The 19,108-nt window shown below is 45.0% G+C and overlaps 1 protein-coding gene across 2 annotated transcripts in view; it reads left to right on the forward strand.

The window, feature by feature from the left end:
* Positions 1-2,982: 2,982 nt before the first annotated feature.
* ASB18 (ankyrin repeat and SOCS box containing 18) overlaps positions 2,983-19,108 on the forward strand; it is a 60,081-nt gene continuing 43,955 nt past the window's right edge. The window contains exons 1-2 of one of the 2 annotated variants that reach the window (XM_028105087.1): positions 2,983-3,187; positions 4,671-4,673. In XM_028105087.1, the coding sequence (XP_027960888.1) occupies positions 2,983-3,187; positions 4,671-4,673 (208 nt within the window). The remainder of the gene's footprint in view (positions 3,188-4,670; positions 4,674-19,108) is intronic. The other variant, XM_088022012.1, reaches the window with a different exon arrangement.

Raw genomic sequence — 19,108 nt, forward strand, 5'->3', positions numbered from 1 at the left:
AACTTGCAAAAGTTGTAAATGGCTTTCATCACATCTCGTTTGTGCCCACATCCCATTGTGTTGTTTCAAGCCTTGGAAAATACAAAGGGAATGAAAGGGGCTTCTGTTTTCTCCTTGCACAAAGAGCTGCCCATAAAGACCACCTAACAATGCCACTTCACAAAGTGGCTCCCCGTGGCCTAGTAGGTTGATGGGCAAGCCAGTCCAGCCACACAATGGTAAATACATTCACACAAATGTCCTGGTTGAAACCATCAGGACTGAAAAGCTATCAGAGACCCATTAAAAAGGGATTTAGAGGAAACTTCAGCCAAATCAAAAAGCTTCTGACCACAGGGAGAAGATCTATGTTGCTGGAGCAGGGAAGTGGGAGACTCTGGACTCGAGCTGCGGGAACCCGAGAGAAGACAGAATCGTGAGAGATAGGAGCATGGCTTGGGAAGGGAGCCCCAGAGCAGCCCCAAGCTGGAAGCCTCTGCAGCTGGATTTAAAGGTGAGGTGTGAGCTAAGGGCACTCAGGGGCCAATAGCGGGGGACCTGTATGTCAAAGGAGCAGCTCTCTAGAATCTCGGGAAATAGCAGGGGCATTTCAGGGTCAAAGAAGAAAATCAGTCTCAGAAATGGATCCTCTTCATGGTCTCTTGGAGTTAGTCCAAATAGGCCCAGTCCTTGTCCCTTACGCTGAGCTCACAGTGGGGTATGAGTATTTGGGACTAGCCATTTCTCCCAGACCACGATCCTCCATCGGCAACTGACTCTCACTGATGCTGTTGAGACTAAATTAGACCCACACTGGACCCATTGATTCAACAAGCATTGTTATTTTGCTGCAAAATAATTCAAAACCAAAAATACTGATTTTTTTAAAAAGCTCTATGGCCCCGCAGTCTCTGAAGGCATGCCAGTGTGCTCCGCACAGCTCCACCAATTTCTGTACCAGCCTGACCTCACTGGGTTGCAAGCTTGAATGACAAAAAAAAAAACAAAAAAAAAACAAAAAAAAAACCTCTAGATAATGTTTGTGCTTTTCTGTGAGGATCTGTGTTATTAGTTCTCAACTAAACACATTTGTAAACAAACTGACATAAGTCACATACAATATATCACTGAAAATACATGAATTATGGTACCCTCTGGTGATTACTTAAACATTAAGGTAGAACAATGAAGCAACCTTTATCTGATTCAGAGAAAGCCAGTGTCTGTCTACCACTGATTGCTTAAATACGTTCTGCACCTTTCAAGGACAATCACTGAAGGAGATAGTCACATATAAGATTTCCAAGAAGTTAGGGGGAGGGTATTGGTGCTGGGCTCCTTTCTCCTCAAATAATAGCCAGGTTGCTGGGCACTGAGGCAGGGTGGGCAGTGGAGGGGGCGGTTCACATGGGCTGATCAAAAAAAAAGGAAAGACAAAGAAATAACGATTAGAAGATTTCACACTGAAATAAAGAAATTCATGTTGCCTTAAATATAATTTGTGTTAGTTACAATTCGATTCCTAATTCATACATAGCAGGGTTGATAAAGAATTACATTATAACAAAATTAGCCAGAATAATTAGCATAGTATATGTGCTACTGATTAAACACCCAGCAGATAGCTTGGTAATTAAGATCAGTGAGTGCCATATTTTGAGGCTTTGTCATCTTATTATCTGCCTAACAAGTGCTTCATCTTTACCTCCCTTCTGATTTGAAGTTTGATAGCAATCTCAATAATTCTTGGGTTTTTTCTTTAAATTACCTTACCCAAATTCCGTTAATTTTCCTATGGCCACTACCCTCCCTCTCTTTGTATTTACACAAATGGTGCTGGTGTTGTTATATTTCTTCCTAAACATAAGGCATTTGATAGTGCCAAGCATTTGTGCGTGGAAATTCACGTTCAAAAATCTCTCTCAAAACTCATAATTCTTTGGTGGAAGGAAGAATCAGAGGCCAACCACCCTCTCTGCAAGTTGGTCAGACATCTGAACTGAAGACTGATCCACTGAGTTAAGATCTCAAAAACACATTGCCCAGGATTCCCAGAACGTCTCCAGCAAGGTCCACTTTCAGTTCCTGTGACCCTGGAAGGCAGTCCATTAAGTGGCCTTGGCTGCTTGCTCATTGATGAGCAAGCCCACCATGCCACTGCCCCTCCTTCAAGGACTTTGGGGTTGGCTGCTGTCCAAGCAATATACAGTGGGATTTTATCTAAGGAAGGCAAGAGTTCAATTGCCAAAGACCAGAAGGCTTGGGGAGATCATCCACATTCTTTCTGACAGGCTGAGCCACTTCTGCTACATCTCTGTAGACTGAACCGGGACATTCCCATGACTTTAAAGGTAGACTGAATACACTACCTACATCAACCAGGAACACTCTGAGCTGCAAGTCCTTGAAAACTCGTGAACAGTGCTTAAGGAATAAAGACGGGAAGTCTGGTAGTTGGCGACCCAGAGCTAAAGCAAAGGTCCAGAAATGTCACTGAGAAGCCATCTCTTCCCCTCCTTCTATTCCATTCTCCTCAGTATGTTAATCCTTCGCTCTTGACTGTTACCTCATGGCTATAAAATGGCTGCCACATCTCCACACATCACGGTCATGTTCAAGGAAAGAAGGAAAGGGGAGCTCCAGCTACTACTTCTCCTTTCAATCCGTTTCAGGACAGAATCTCACGTTTGCTAAAAGAAGTCCTTGTTCAACAGTACCTATGAGAGTTCTCTTTTACAATGCTGTCCCTTTTTTTCCTCCCCCACTTACCAAAACGTCTACTGCCCCATCTCTAGAATAATCTTTAACCGAGACCTTCAGGAAGACTGATTCCCAGGGCCCCGTGAAGAAAAAGGCCGCCAGCCAGTGGCCCTCCCCAGCCCCTGGAACTCGAGCCAGGTTTGTTCTATTTATAGCAACGCCCACAGTGCCCTGCGCCGCGCAGCTGCTACCTTTGGACTCCGTTGAGAAGAGAAGTTTGGTCCATGCACAAACAACATCACAATGTCCGGCTCTGACCGCCTTCCGGATTACCCGCTCGACTCAGATTTGGTGAGGAGATTAAAGTCTGCGCTGGACGCCAGGGATGAGGAGAGAGTGAGCCACTTGATCTGCACCGAAGTGGGGCACGTGGACGCCGTGATAGAACTGGCCAATGATGACTGGATGAAGGACCCCTCGGCTCAGCTGCCCGCCAGCGTGCTCACAGGTAACCGGAGTGATCTGTCGCCGAATTCCCCATCATGAGCGCGTGTCAGGGGCGGGCCATTCCTGGAGGTGGAAGGGTGAATGCGTGAAAAACCCACCTGCTGGCTGCTCGCCTGTTTATACCCCGACACACAGGCCGCATATACTGCGTGTGTTGCTATGTAACCCCTGGCCCGAGCTACAAACAGCTCCAACAGAGGGAAAGCACTCCGTGGTGCGACCGCCCTCCCACAGCCCGTTTCCGTTTCTCCACTGCTAATGCATGTGTAAATCCCCCTCCCCCACAGCCATGCCTTCGATATAATTTTGTGTTCTGTTCTGTTGAGTTAATATATCTAAAGTATTTTCCGTGATGCTGCATAGTCTTCTTAATTCCAATCACCTATTGAGGTGATTAATCACAAAATACTTAAACCAAATGCCTACAAGAGAAGAATATTTGTTTACATTTTTACCACTATCAGTAATGCCGTAATTAGCATCTTTATTAGCATTCGTATGGCTTTTTTTTCCTATTCAGGTTATATCCTTAAAATAAATTCCTAAGAGCAGAATTCCAAGGACAAAAAACAAGGACAGAAACGTCACCCGACTGTTTTCTGAAAGGTTTTCTATTTCCTCTGACAGTGTGTGTGTGTGTCTCACCACACCCTGAACATTGCTGGTGATGAGTATTTATCCTTGAGCCACCAGCTGAAAAAGTGAGCGCTGGCCCTTGTCCACCGCCTGCCCACCCGTCCTTCCTTTGCTGCTCGGGACAAAGTCTTAGCCACAAGGCTTTGTTTTTCTTTGTAGACCTCTTCACATGGGACCTGTCTATTCAGATGGGCAATCTCTCCCCATTTCTATTTTTTTTTTTTTGGTCAAAAATTTTGTGGAACTTCTTTGTATAACAAATGGAACTATTTGCCCAGGTGCACGATTTACTTTATTTTTTTTATTATGTTATGTTAGTCACCATACTACTGTAATGAAGTACTCTTCGTTAGTTTTGATGCAGTGTTCCATGGTTCATTGTTTGCGTATAACACCCAATGCCCATTGCAGTACGTGCCCTCCTTAATACCCATCACCGGGCTAACCCATCCCCCCACCCCCCTCCCCTCTAGAACCCTCAGTTTGTTTCCCAGAGTCCACAGTCTTTCACGGTTCGTCTCCCCCTCCGATTCCGACCCCCTTCAGTTTTCCCTTCCTTCTCCTAATGACCTCCATGCTTTACCTTATGTTCCATATTTGCTGTGTTCTAGCTTGTCAGATGTGCTTGGCCCCTACAAGGTGTACAGAAGGCTCTTCCCACCCACTAGACTGAGTCCCTCCTGACATACATGGGTGCGTGCACACACACGTACACCAGCACATACACACACACAAACACATGCTCCCACGTGCAGAAAGTATATCAAAAGGGAGTGTGCATGGGCCACTGGTGCTAGCCAGTGGGGCTTTCATGTGATGAAGAGGGAGATCCAGATCAGTCCTGCAAGGGGGTGACAATCCCTCTGCTCCCTCACGGCGTGCGTGTACCCCCTCAGCTGCCTTTCACGGGGGACTTAAGCAAGCTGCATTAGGCTTTAGGGAGCAACTGTCTCCTGCTCCTTCTTTCCTTGGTTTTCCTAATATCTGTGGCCACGACCAGGGTGAGGGCCCAGGAGCCACGAGCCCAAAGAACAACACGCCTTTGTTCTGACCTTAGCTTTACGCAGACAGGCACTGCAGTCTCGCCAAGCCAACGCCTGGTACGCTCCCCAGTGCAGGAGATCGCACTGGGTTGTGAGGAGGGAAATTGTCATCATAAACTGCCGTTTCACCAGGAGCACTGAGCTCTATGCTTTGCATTTGCCACCCTTCCCGCTGCACACTGCCTGCCCTGTGCCCACCTGTGAAGCTGACCTTATGAACTGCATCACCTGCCTCAAGCACTCTGACTCTTGTTGGAGGCAGCTAAGGGAAAGTGCTAAGAGGAGCAGGGAAAGTGGGGTATTTGCTCCAGGGACCCCTCCCTGCTGGATCTCTGCTCTGATTTGACTTGATCCTTGTGCCGAAGGCTCAGCTCCTGGCTGACAGTTCTCACCTCCCTGCCTGCCCCTTCAGACACAGGGATGAGGGTGCCCACTTTGGCTATGCCACCCCTAGTTGGCTTCCCTGAACCCCGCCTACCTTTGTTATACCCCGTGGTTAAGCCCTCCGTTTTCTGCTGTGCTTAAAAGCAAGTCCCCCCTCTCCACATCCCCCTTTACAAAGCCATCGAAGCTGGTTGGGGATCTGTGTATTTGAAATCCCCAATTTAAAATAGCATTCTTTCCACATGACTCATTGCCCGGCACCATCTTTACTGTCCCCGCGCCACAACTTCGCTGAACACTTGAAAGCAATGACATTTGTGTTAAGAGAGTTTCATTCCTTCCCACGATGAACCCATTACATTCTAAATCACATATGTGTATACTTCTCCCCGCCGAACTGCACCATTCAGAAGGGCAAGAAAAATTTGTTGCTGATGACATGTTTTAAGGGCTTGGGTTAGCTCAGGGCTGTTTTCCTTTCAGGGCGATCGTACCCTGAATGATTAAGGCACATCTTGTTACCAGTGGCTCTATTATAGGGAAAGCAGGCTGGCCTTGAACCTGAGGCAGAGAGTGCGGTATGCTGTCTTGTGTTCTGGGTATGCTGCTCTCGGCACAATGTGAAAGCTGGATTTGAAGGAAACGAGAGGGGGGAGGAGACCCTATTTAGAAGGTGACTGAAGGCAGTTTCCAGGTGAGAGACGACAAGGGTCTCAACCAAGAGAGCAGAATAAACACAAAGATCAGTGACAAAGATGAGAACTGCATGGGTGGGTCCATGGGAAGGTCTCAGTAACAAGTAGAGGCTGGTGCCACCAACGGAGACTGAAAACAGAGGGACCTGATGGTGACAGTGTGCTGAGCCTGTGCTGTGTGCCTGGCAGCATGGAGAGTGGAGAAGGCAGACAGGAGTAACACGCACGATGCCTCCCAGGCTCACAGCCCAGGCAACATCAGTACCGGGCAGTTATCAGGGGCCTGGAGAAGCTCCGTTTGTGGAGTGGGATGTTCCAGAAGGAAACTTGGGCTCTGCCACCAATGAGCTGTGTGACCTTAGGAAAGTCTCTTCCCCTTTCTGGGCCAGTGACATGAAACTCAATTAGGGCTTCCCAAACAGAGGTCCATGGTGGAATGAGCTTGGGAGATGCTTCCTGCAGAATCATACGCTTGGAGTTCGACACAATCGTATAGTAAAGGCTCGTTGTGGTTTTGCCACCGGGGGAATTGGTAGTTTGTAGATGCTTTTTGGGAAACGCTGACTTGATTCACTGTTGAGGTCCCGTCCATCTCTGCGCTTCTCTGAGGCTACGACCCCAAACACTCATTGTCACAGCCTGCAATGGAGCATGGATTCCTTTGTGCTGAGTGTGGGAGCAAATGAGATCTTTCTCAAGGCCACTGTGAGTCCTTGGGGACCATGCTTGGCAGGAACGAGAGCTGTTTGGATTTAAATATACATGTGGGGTCTTTAGAATGTTTGAAGAGTGGTCAGAACTTATGGCAATACCTTGAAATGCAGCCCATACTAGGAATGGATACTGTGAAGAACCGATGGGGAATGGGGCTGGGCAGCGAGGACCAACACGGGGAATGCCCACTCGGACCAGGAGAGGCAGGAGCCAAGCAGCATGCTGGCAAGTGCATTTAGGGGAGAGGAGGAAAGTTTCCATCCCAAGGACAACCCTGGTTGACAGGTTTCTGAGTACTGCTCAAAGATGACGATTTGCAGAAATAAGACAAAGAAAAGTAACCGTTCTCTCCTATGTTCCTGTCATTATGAACACACAAGGACCTTTTATCTGTCAGGGAAATCCCCGTGTTCATTGCACTGTGAACTTATTATTCCACCAAAGGGAACACAAAAAATAATAATAATCTATTCTGATGCATCCACGTCAGTGTCACAATAAAAGCATAGAGAAAAAGAGGCACCAGCTGAGAAAATGGTGGGAATGGCTTTTTCTGGAGAAGCCTCCCCAGGTGTACATGTCCCCCCTTGATGAGGGCAGCGGTCAGAGGAACTTGAAATTTTAAGCCCTAGCAAATCATGGGGCAAAGTACAGCATGGATCCTCCCTACACAGTTGGTAGAGAGTCAGGGGAATGGTCATCGACTGGGATTTCCCTAAAGACACAATTCACGTGTCCCCTGCAGAGCCACCTGCCCCTGCAAAGATGGACTGGGATGGACTGGGAGTGGGGCATGCTCTCTCTCTCTCTCTCTCTCTCTGTGTGTGTGTGTGTGATAAGCTGAACAGGGCTGAGCACACAGACCCCCCATAACCAGCTCCCCCATTTATGCCATCCACCCCATTCCAATAGGAACCTCCCCACCAGGGCTGCACCCAAATTCTGAGGCACGTGAGGACCTCCTCTGCTCAGGCCACCCCTTTCTTCCAGACCCTGCTTGGTGGATGGCCTCCGCTGGAGACTCTCCTCCCTCCACGAGGACATAATGCCCTCAGTCTCCATTGGTTACTGAAACACATGGCCTTGCTGGGCTAACTGTTATACCCACCAGATATTTAAAACTTAAAAACAACTCCTTGAAGGTGAGATCCTTGCCGAATGCTTATTGGTATCCAGAGCCTAGCACAGGGTCTCTGCCCTGAGAAGGAGCTCAAAATCTGTGCATCCTGCCTGGCACAGACAGGCTAAGCTCCTTTGCTGACATTAGGTGGGTGGGCACAGATTGCCTTCCCATAGATACTACTGGCGTTAGTCTTTCTGCAAAGAAATATTTAATTCTACTTTCGGCCAAAACCTAGTCTCTGCTGTTTAATACTAGTGACATTTGTATCATTTGTCCTTGCCTCTCTTCAATGCCTATCAGCTCACTAACCACCAAGACATGGGAAGGGAGAAAGGATGGCTGGGGGAGGGGTGGCGAGACCCTTCTTGCCCCCAAATGCATCAACTGTACAATTTGGTAACTGGCGTAATCAAACTACTTAAGAAACAACTGATTACTAATTGCTATTATTAAGGATGTCAGCATTCCATGATTTTGCTGCTGATATATTATATACAAGTCAAGATGCTACTTGAATTCTTGATTGAAACAGAAAACTAGAGACATTATGTTGTGTTTGGGGTAATGGTATTTAAGCATCTGGAGGCAAGTTAAAGAAATACTAATTGGGTTTTTATTAAGAGATCGCATCCGGCAGCATGTATATACGTGGGGAATGAGTGTGGGGAACGTGTGATAGGCATGTGCATACATGTCAAGATGGGGTCTCTTTGTGGAATTCAACTTCTCATCCAACCAGCACCCCTGCAGGCTTAACACTGAATCTGCCATCACTTTAGGGCCACATCCGCCACCCCTCCACCACGCATGGAGGAGAATATCATCCAGGACAAACCCAACAGTCAAACGTCAGTTAAATGAGCACAGCCCCTCCCTTGTAGGAGTCACATTTGAACTAAAGACAGAAGCATGCATGCTGCTGGTGGCTCTGAGACGGGGTGTATTGGGAACGGCAAGAGACTAACGGTGAGATGACCCTGATTCTTGCCTTGGCTCTACCACTGCCTCTGTGGTCTCGAACTTGTCAGTCCATCTCTCTGAACCTTAATATCCTCCCTTTAAAAAAAATGGGATTGGTCAGGTCATCTCTCAGGGTCTTTACAAATTGCGCTAAGGTTTTGAGACCAATGACTTGTGTTTGTGGAGGACATTAACAAAACCCCATTGCCTTCGGAAGTGTGGTGCATCCTAACAGAGGCCAAAGAGATGGCTGATTCCACACCAGTGAGGGAAGGAAGGTATCTCCTGGAGGGCTGGTGGGAGACTGGTTTGTGAACTTGAATGCACCAAATAAGCAGCAGCTTGGCACAGGACCAGCCTGTTCTAATTGTTAGGAAGAATATGTCACCAAACCAGAACATGCTAGGATTGGAACCAGCTCTAAGTGGAGGCAAAGAGAGAGGAATCACAGTTAGCAAGGACCTTCATGAAGTATGCATTTCCCAAGAGCTTCTGTCTTTCCCACTTACCCAGCTGAGGAAAACGAGGCTCTAAGAGGTGACGTTACACGCCCAAGGTCCCACAGCTGGTAGAAAGTATCGATCCAATGCTCTTCCCAGCATTCCATGATGCCTGTAGTTCGTCTGTCTTACAGCTGCATTTTACAGACGGGGACACTGAGGCTCACATTTGTTCCTCCACTGGTCAATAGCCAGTTAGCAGCAGTGTGTAAACAAGGTATGTTTCCTGAGTTTTTGTCAAGGGCTCTTGATACTTACCCACCCAGACACATTTTACAGGAAGATCCATGAACAAATTTCCCCACGGAAGCTGCATACAACCTTTTTACTTTACCTTACACACACATATACTCATACCCACACACATCAATAGCATGGAGTCTCTGATTTCAAATAATTCAAATAAGAGTATTAAGAAAAAACACGGATGAGTAAGTGGGATCTTTCGCTGCCGAATAAAATAGAAACGGAAAGCAGGAGGTCAGCGGCGACAGGGAAGCATAGAGAGGGAAACACTCCGCCATCTTGGCTGCACACCCTGAGCCAACAGTGTGGGGGCAGGGAGACCCTGCTCGAAGCAAAATGAAATTAAACCTTTCTAAGTACTTATAAATCAGCACCTAATGACACTATCCCACCACCAGCCGGAGCATTGCTCTTATTACTTTGATTCACAAGCCAGGAAAAGATCCGGAATTATGCACAAATTATTGTCCCATCTTCTTAATTAACACTGATTGCAAAATTCTTGCTAAAGTCCTTGCTAACAGACTCAATTATGCGCTGCCTGAATTGATTCACCCAGATCAAGTGGAATTTATTAGAAATACACTTTCCTACAATAACATCAGATTATCTTTGAATATAGTTAAATTATTTAGGAATAAAATGGCTCAAGCTTTTGCTTTAGATACAGAAAAATATCTCCCACCACCTAGAATAAAGATATTTCTTTTCTTTCAACCAGATACACACCCTAGGCTCTCTTCTTTCCCAGAAGCAGGTTGAATCACTGTGATGAGATGAGATGCATGTCTTAGAGCTAATGGTCCAGCTTCAGCTCATATGGGGCAGGAAGAAAAATCCTACAGGGTCACGTCTCAGCTCCCCCCAGTATGAATTGTCACTGCCTGTGGAACACAGTGAAATTGCAATTAGACTAAATCAGGATATTTTCAGAATCAAAATTGAGAAACAGCCTAATAAAGAAATAATGTATGCTGATGACATACTTCTATTAGCATCACTCCCAAGCACACTAGAGAGTTTTGAAAGAACAAAAAGAAATGAGGATGATAGCAAAGAGGCTTTTCTCCTTCCCAGGAGGATTATGGTTCCTGCAACAGTGTGCTCTACTCAGGAAAAACATTCCTAAGGCACTAATTGGAAGTGGCAAATTCACTACCTGTAGCCTGGCTCTACTTCTCCGTCCCATTGCCCATTAATTTCCAATACCAAAGTCAGCAACTGGATATGAACAGGGCCTGGGTTTGTCCTACTCACCATATCCTGGCACACACCAGGCACATAATAAATATTAATTAGACCAAAAAAGCATATGGGGGACACTAAAATTCTCTTGCGTTGGCTCTTGATAGATGGACTTGTTCTTAACAGGCTATGATCGAAAGGAAGGGAATCCAAGTAGAGGGAGCAGAGGGAGCAAACGTGGAGCACACAGGGGGCATACCACCCTGTGCAAGGAAGAGGGACCTGCCTGGAAATGAGGGTGTGTAAATCAGAGCAGAGGGAGGAAAGTCAAGGTAAGTAAGTTGGGACAGTACTTTGTGAGACTACAAATTCTAGGCAGGTGTTTACACTTACCTGGAAAGGCAGTGAGGATCCATTCAGCAGTGGAATGAGATCACCTGAGTTGGAAAAAACAAAAACTCTTTTTACATAGGAAAGATGGCAGTGGAGAGACTGGTGCCGAGAAGGTGCCTCCTTCTTTACTAATGGAGTCCCTGAGGCAATATAATGTGCCCACCACCCTTGAAGCTAGAGTTGGCCTTGTTCAGCTTTGTTCTAGTCAACAACGGGCTCAACAGAGGAAGGTCTGTGAATTTGAAAACAGATCACTATCCAACCTGAAAATAGAAACTATCCAACCTGAAGAACAGCAAGTAAAATGATAGAAAATAAAATGAACAGAGACTGAGGGACAATTGAGAAGATCTAACATCCAACCGGAGTCCAAGAAAGAGAGAAGGAAGATAATGGAGCAGAAAAAATATTTAAAGAAATAGATACCAAACATTTCCCAAATTTGATGAAAGACATAAATTTACAGATTCAAGAAGTTCCGCAAACTGGAACCGGATATAGGTGAGGGAAATAAGCCAAATGTCTGCCAGGGTACCTGTATGCTCTGCTGACTGTTGTTGAGTCAAGTTTGCCTTGAGAATAGAGAGCAGGTTCAACTGGAGTGAGGGGTGAGAAAGGCACACAGAGAAAAGGGTGCAACGACAGTTTCCTATTTGGAAGCACATGTCTCTCCCCTTCCCACAAACCTGCAGTAGCTCCCTACTGTCTACAGCAAAGGTCAGCAAACTATGGACTGAGGGCTGGCTGCCTGTTCTTACAAGTAAAGTTTGATTGGCCATGCTCATTCACTTACATATTGTCAATGACTATTTTCATGCTATCATGGCAGAGCTGAATAGTTGCCACAGGGACCATATGACCTACAAAATCAACAATATTTGCTATCTGGCACTTTACAGAAAAAGCCTGGTGACCCCTGTGCAACAACTTCCTGTTGAAATTTTATAGCAAGTGTTCAAGGGCCTGAAAGATGTGCCAGGAGCTAACTTACCCCACAACTTCTGCCAGCGCCCTTTCACCCACCCTGTACCCCAGTGAGTGATGGATAACAGCACTAGTCAGAGCACAGCAGGAGGCAGATGATGCTCTGGCAAGTGTTTGCCATGGAAATTGACAGTAAGCTTTTAAAAAATATTGACAGCAACTTGACAATACGACAGTGTGTGATTACTGGGCTTTTTTCTATTATGTTTTTTCTCGTAATTAAGTTTAATTGTATTTTAAAAAAAGAATCAGCCCATGGCAAATTGAGACCAAAAAAAAAAAAAAAAAAAAAAAATTCCCAGGTCCTTTACCAGTGGTTAGAAACTGTGGTCAAAACCATACCCGAATGATACCATCAATCCCTTACCTTGGGCTTCTTGGCTCTTGGGCAGGCCATGTCTCTGCTCTCCTGTCTTCATCTACTCTAACAACACATCCCCCCCCCATCCTTCCAGAGGGCCCAAGAGCCTCAGGGGCTCACAGGCTCACAGTCTGACGCTGTGTGGAGTTTGCCTCACAGGATATTTGCAGGGCGTGAACACCTATGAAGAGAGGGAGAAAATCAGACTGGCAGAGGAGAAGTTGATCTGTGACACGGACCCCACAGTGCCATGCGTGGCCAGCCCTGGGGGAGCTCGGGAGCTGAGACCCCTCTCACAGTGTATTCTAGAGTGAGGAGGCTCTCAGCAGCTGAGGCAAACCCCGAAGGAGTTACCATCTGGGGCGACAAGTCTTCCCTAACGTTGGGGTCTGGGCGGCCCATCTTCATGTCCACTAAAGGTCTAGTCCCTGCCACTTACCTCGGCTCTGACCCCCCGGGCGCACTGGCCACTGCTTCTTTCCTACCCACATCCACCCCTCTGCCTGACCCCCCTTCCAGACAGCACCCAGGGCCCCATGTGATGCAGCACTAAGGCTACACCTTGCCTCTTACTCAGCCAAAAATAATAGGATACAGTTCCTCACCCCCACCAGAGGCCAAGGAAAGGAAACAGACACCCTCCAGGGGACATGAGCCAGCCTTATCCCTCGAGCCCTTCTGTGCTTTGCTCGGACGCCACCTGTGGAGAAAGCCTGTCCCATCCCTACTTCCTATCACTATAATGCTCTGTGATGCATTCTCCCCATCGGACCTGTGCCTCTTGACGGCAGTGACCTCATCCCGCTCACTAGTTACTGGTTGCGTCATCTATCTCACCCACGGAGTGCAACACTTCTTACAGGCAAAGACTTCTACTCTTTGCTTCTGTAGGCTGCTAGGCTGCTGGCACCTGAAAAAATCCCCTGTACGTATAAGCTCAACATAGAATATTTCCAAATTGCACAGAAATTTACCCTTCCACCTGCAAACTAAGAAGCATCAGTTTCACCAAAGTTTTCCAAAATTTGACTTCTAAAAAATCTTGTTATTTTTAACTTGCATTTGAAATTAGTAAAATTGTGCATTGTGTATGTCTTTAATAATCATTTACATGTCTTAGAATGTCTTTTTCCTATCTTTCTGTTGGAAGCCCAAAGTTCTCATCTTTTACCAACAGAAAAATAAGTGAAGTCGACTTTAAATCCATCAGGTAAAAACTGGCCCCACTCTGCTCCATGCAGAGTTGCAAAGCAACCAAGTAAGCCCACCAGGAGCCCTCCCTCCTCAACTGCAGGATCAGCCAAGCTCTCATTTCTAGAAGGGATATGAAGGCTGACGGGGTATAACGATCAGATCAAAGCAACTTCAAGAGAGAAGTATTTTGCTCCCTGTGTGAGATTCATAAAAAAACAATCAGTCTTAACATGCAATTTGTCTCAAGAGGGCAGGAGCTGCAATTTTATCATGTAATTAAATCCCCATGACAGTCGTAAAGAAACTTTGTCACCTTTATCAGGGAAAGCTTCGATAATATGCTTTCCAGCAACGTCCCCAGAGTCTATAAATGTGCTTCCAGGGCTATTTACTCGTGGCTGTGCATGCTGAGGATCTGGCTGTTCTGTCCCACACTCCACCACAGTGGCTATGCGGCATCCAAGGGCACCTTTGTTTCTGAGCTTCCAAAAAAGCCCTCCTGGGCAATGGATGAAAGCAGCACTTGACCTTTGGATAAGACCACATTCGTAAGGAGACTCTGTTGTTTGGTGTGATCCTCGTTGGGCTGGGTAGCAATGTCAGGAAAATAGGTTAGCGAGGTGTTCCCGCTGCACCACCACCCCCCCCCGCCATATTGTGTTCTTCCATATGATGGGAATGAGATTTCTTAATAATGTGAAATCAGTACAGACAATTTAAGTCATTATTAATAGATACACTTGATCTGAGGAAGTAAAATGTTTTAATGTTTTGTTAAATGAGGTGTGCTGTGCTAACATTGTTATTCAGAGAAAAGGTTGAGATATTTTAACATTTTTTATATTAATGTCTGTGTGACTAACTCTGGTAGATGGGTGAATGTGTCCTGGAGCTCTTAAAAGCAGAGCCTTAAACACCCGCCTAGCTTATTATTCTAAAAACTTTTTTTTTATTTGAAAAAGCTACAGGGAGTGGGGATGAAGGAGGAGTGGGTTTTAGAAATTAAATGGGAGAGTGAGGACCAAAACAAGAAAAAATGATTTACAATGAAAGTAGTTCACTGTAAGACCTTAGCTATTGGCCAAGCAGTAGTGATGTGAGTATCCTAGGGTCTGATCAGATTTCATACATGGCCATTTATAGAAACGATTCATGTAGGAAGTATGAATTGACCAGGCTAACAATACACACTCACATATTTGAGAAAGTGCTCAGAATCTCACAATGTCCACCTGGGGAATGACTTGCTGTCCTAGCTTGTCCATTTACTTGGATACTTGATCCCAGAAGGAAGCAGACATTTGCCCAATGACCCAGGAAAGAATCCATATGTTTGGCTCTCTCCAAGAACACAAAGAAATGGCAGAGCATCTTGCAGCCTGGAAACTCTACCTCGTGGCCTGAGCACATGTAAAGTCTCTGTCCTAGAGAAACAACAGCCTGAGCCTGTAATAAAACCCACATTTCTAGCTCAACTAGATTCTTCCACCAACTACCAGCAGAGCTCATCCTCAGACACTTCTGAGCAAAAAGAAAATCATTCGTCAGTTCAATGGTAGGATACAAAGATCCTGACATCACTTGAGAATAATAACTATAATTCATTCAAACACTTACCATTTGTATATCTCATTATAATTTTAAGGTGGATTTCACTTTTTCGTCTCATTTGATCCCGAGGCCAGAACTCCCTCTCATTAGCTACCTACCCTTCAGTTTTTGTGTCTTCTATGGATAAAACATTATGTTTATCATTTAAGTCCCAAAAATATTCTTTGCAAAATTATATTTAAATCCAGTTGACTACCTGGGTAGTTATTGGAGATATTTAGTCCATTCACTGAGTTGTCCAGATAGAAGCTGGGTGTCCACCCCTATTTGGATTTTTGTCCTTCTTTTCCCAAGATTACTCCACCATATGCAATAAAAGGCCACCACAATCAAGTTTGTTTAGTACTCTGAAGTGGTCCACAGATACAAGGGAAGTTCCTCCATCAAATAGGTACCATTTGATAGTTCTTCTGAGGAACCAAAACCAGTAAGCATACCGATTTGGAGAAGATTATTTTCATCAGAATCCCCCTCTTTCAAGAAGGGTGCTGTATTTGCTCAGAAGAATTTCCTTGGACCAGGTCCCTGGAGGAGAAGCTGAAACTGGCAGGTTCTGAGAATGCGTGGAACCACGCTGAAGGGGAAGGGGGGAGGGGGGCGGACTTTGGTGGTTGTGCGGAGACAGAGGAAGTGCCCATGGAGGAGAGAGGAGGGGTAAGACTGTGCACATGGTGCCAGGCCCTTCATATCTTCAGGAGAGTCGCCAAACTCCTACATAATGTTGGTATTGGGCTTAAAAGCAAACAAACCAAACCAAAAAACTAAGGAGCTAATTTTGTGCCCCAGCGTGGGGGCAGGGCAGCGCATACACAGCCTGAGCAGACAGGGGGGTCAAGAAAAACATGAGGAGGCAAAGTCCAGGTGCGGTCAGGGTCCCAGGGAGGAAGGGAACTCAAACTGACACCTGACTGACACAAGTTACTCTGTACCGATATGCTCTCTGAATGGCTTAAAATACCGTCAAATAATCTGCTGCATTTATGTCACCTAAATTTGGGTATAAATATCAACAATAGCACCACTAACCTCTGACCCTAAAATCAAGAAGAAAAGTCTAGTACCATAAACGGGAGCCCGCGGCATTGTGCAAGGGTCTCAGCCACTTGACCCAGAGGACAATGGGATCCTATGTGACTGGGGTTTTAATGTCACCTTGGGGCATCTATATTCTATATGTTCAGTTAAATCATCCATAAGCATATATCCTACGGGATCAGAATGAAAACCTTGTCTGCACATTAGAAGCACCAGTGGGGCAGGGGGGGCGGGTGTCTAACAGACCTGATGGCCAGGCTGCACTCCCCAACCCGTGACACCAGGTCCTCTCAGGTTGGGATCCAGACATCCTTATCTTTTTAATGCTCCCCAGGTGGTTCCACTTTACAGCCAAGATTTGAACCATCGCTCTGCACGTACCATGTGTATTATTTCTCGAGTTGGAGTTTTTAGCAAGACTTTCCTAAAAAAAGACCCATATTTTTTTCCACCTTCTCTAAAAGGTTTCCAGGAAACTTTCCACTGCAGGTAGAACTATACCCCATGCCTACACCCCCTCTACCTACTAATGAATAATTCCATGTCACAAAGGAAAATTCTTTTATCCACCGTGACTTGTTCCTAGTGACCCAGAGAGCTCCAAGTACCCCCACTCCCTCTTCTAAATGTTCCCAGACCATCTTTTTCATCCTTTTTAGGGATCTTGCCCAGCATTGATGTCAATTCAGACTTTGAGGAAGCAAATTCTTTACTTATCTGAAAACTAAAACTCTAGTCTTTCTGGTCCTTCTGTTTTATCACAATTCCTCAAGGATTTTGGTAATTGCTCAGCAACACCATATACAAATTCACTCCTGGAAGAAGTTGAGTTTTCATATGGACTGAAATAGGCAGAGAAGATAAGATTCGAGTCATATCTTGAAGCTTATGCATTGGCTCTGACTAAGCTGAGAAGGGTAAGGACAATGAAAATGAAATTAAAATGGCCTGACCCAAGCAAGGTATGGATGGAGAGAACTGTTGTGCAATGGGCAAGAAGGAGCCCAGTGCTGGATCAGGAAACAGTGCCGTTCACCTGTCACTTAAGGACATCATTCGGCTGGTGGGAAGGAGGACCCCTGTGTGTTAGGGTCTTGTGGTCCCTGCTCTTTCCTGTGTGACCCTTGGGGGCAGGATTATTGTATGTTTTGTCTCTGTATCCCCAACACCTAACCACACACCCTAGAGCATAATATTCCATGAATGCTTATGGAATGAATAGATGAACGAATGGATTGGTTTATGTGTTTGTAGGGTCTTTTGGGTTTTATTTTGTTTTTTAATGTAATAATCACACATATGGCTATTATTGCTCTTTAAAAAAACAAAAACAAGATGCCTCTATCATGCTCCTGAAGTAATCTACATGTCCTACTTGTAAAATCAACGCTGTCTACCACAAGCTATTTTTAAAGCTCTCACAAAGAACCGTGTCTGTTTCTGGACTACTACTCCCTACCCACCGAAATCAAGCTTGGATATTTAGGGCGCTGTTGACAAATATAATGCATGGAAAGCTAAATTTACCACAGAACACAGGCCAGAATGGCTCTTATCCCTGGACTCACCTCCAATTTTCCCACCCCTTTTAAAAATAACCCATGACAAAATATATCAGGAACAAAGGAATTCTCTGGTTTAAAGTGAAGTCCAAGTTGGATCATTTTATAGTTGTGTATGAATAAGTCCTTCAGAAATGAATCTAATCACAGTCAATCTGAGAAAAATAACATGGCAAAATGGCTAAGGTTATAGAAATGAAAAATCCAAAGAACTAATAGAGTAACTGCATAGTATGTGAATGAAGTGGGGAGAGTGGTTGGCTTTATTTTAGTGTACAACCAATATGGGATATGGTCTATGTAGTGTTGCCTTTCATCATTTTCTGTATGCACAAGCCTCTTAATGTCTGATGGAGGATGTGCGTTCCTTGCAAATGTGGTTATATTCTTTACCACTGCATTGTCCATAGCACCCAGCAGTGTTTTAGGCACACAGGGGGGCCTTGAAAAAAATCTCAGCTGTTCCATTGATGACACTGATTCTGTCTTTGCCGCTGCTGATGGAGACAAGGGAGGTAAAATTTAAAACATGTGAAATGAGGTTTTAAAGAGCCCTAATGGATCCATTATCATGGGTTGGGAGAACCAATATTGTTAAAATGTCCATACCACCCAAAGCAATCTACAGATTTAATGCAATCCCAATACCAACAACATTTTTTACAGAACTAGAACAAATAATCCCAAAATATAAAGAGAACTGAAAAAAAAATAGCCAAAGACGTCTTGAAAAAGAAAAACAAAGCTGAAGTGGAGGTATCACAATCCCAGATTTCAAGATACATTAGAAAACTGTAGTAATCAAAACAGTATGGTAGTGGCACAAAAATAGACACATAGATCAATGGAACGGAATAGAGAGTCCAGAAATAAACCCATGCTTATATGGTTAATTAATCTATGACAAAGAAGGCAAGAATATCCAATGGGAAAGAGACAGTCTCCACCAAACCAGACAGCAACATGCAAAAGAATGAAACCGGGCCACTTTCTTACACCACACACAAAAATAAAGTCAAAACGGATTAAAGACCTAAATGTGAGACCTGAAACCATAAAATTCCGAGAAGAAAACATGGGCATTAATTTCTTTGATATCAATCATAGAAACATTTTTCTAGATATGTCTTCTTTGGCAAGGGAAATAAAAGCAAAATTAAACTATTGGGATTACACCAAAATAAAAAGCTTCTGCACAGCAAAGGAAACCATCAATAAACAAAAGGGCAACCTACTGAATGGGAGAAGATATTTGCAAATGATATATCCTATAAGGGGTTAAAATCCAAAATATAT

Source organism: Eumetopias jubatus, unplaced genomic scaffold (assembly GCF_037043125.1).
Source record: "Eumetopias jubatus isolate StellerSeaLion01/CBP00866 unplaced genomic scaffold, mEumJub1_p1.0 scaffold_3, whole genome shotgun sequence".
In the NCBI taxonomy this organism is placed as follows: Eukaryota; Metazoa; Chordata; class Mammalia; order Carnivora; family Otariidae; genus Eumetopias; species Eumetopias jubatus.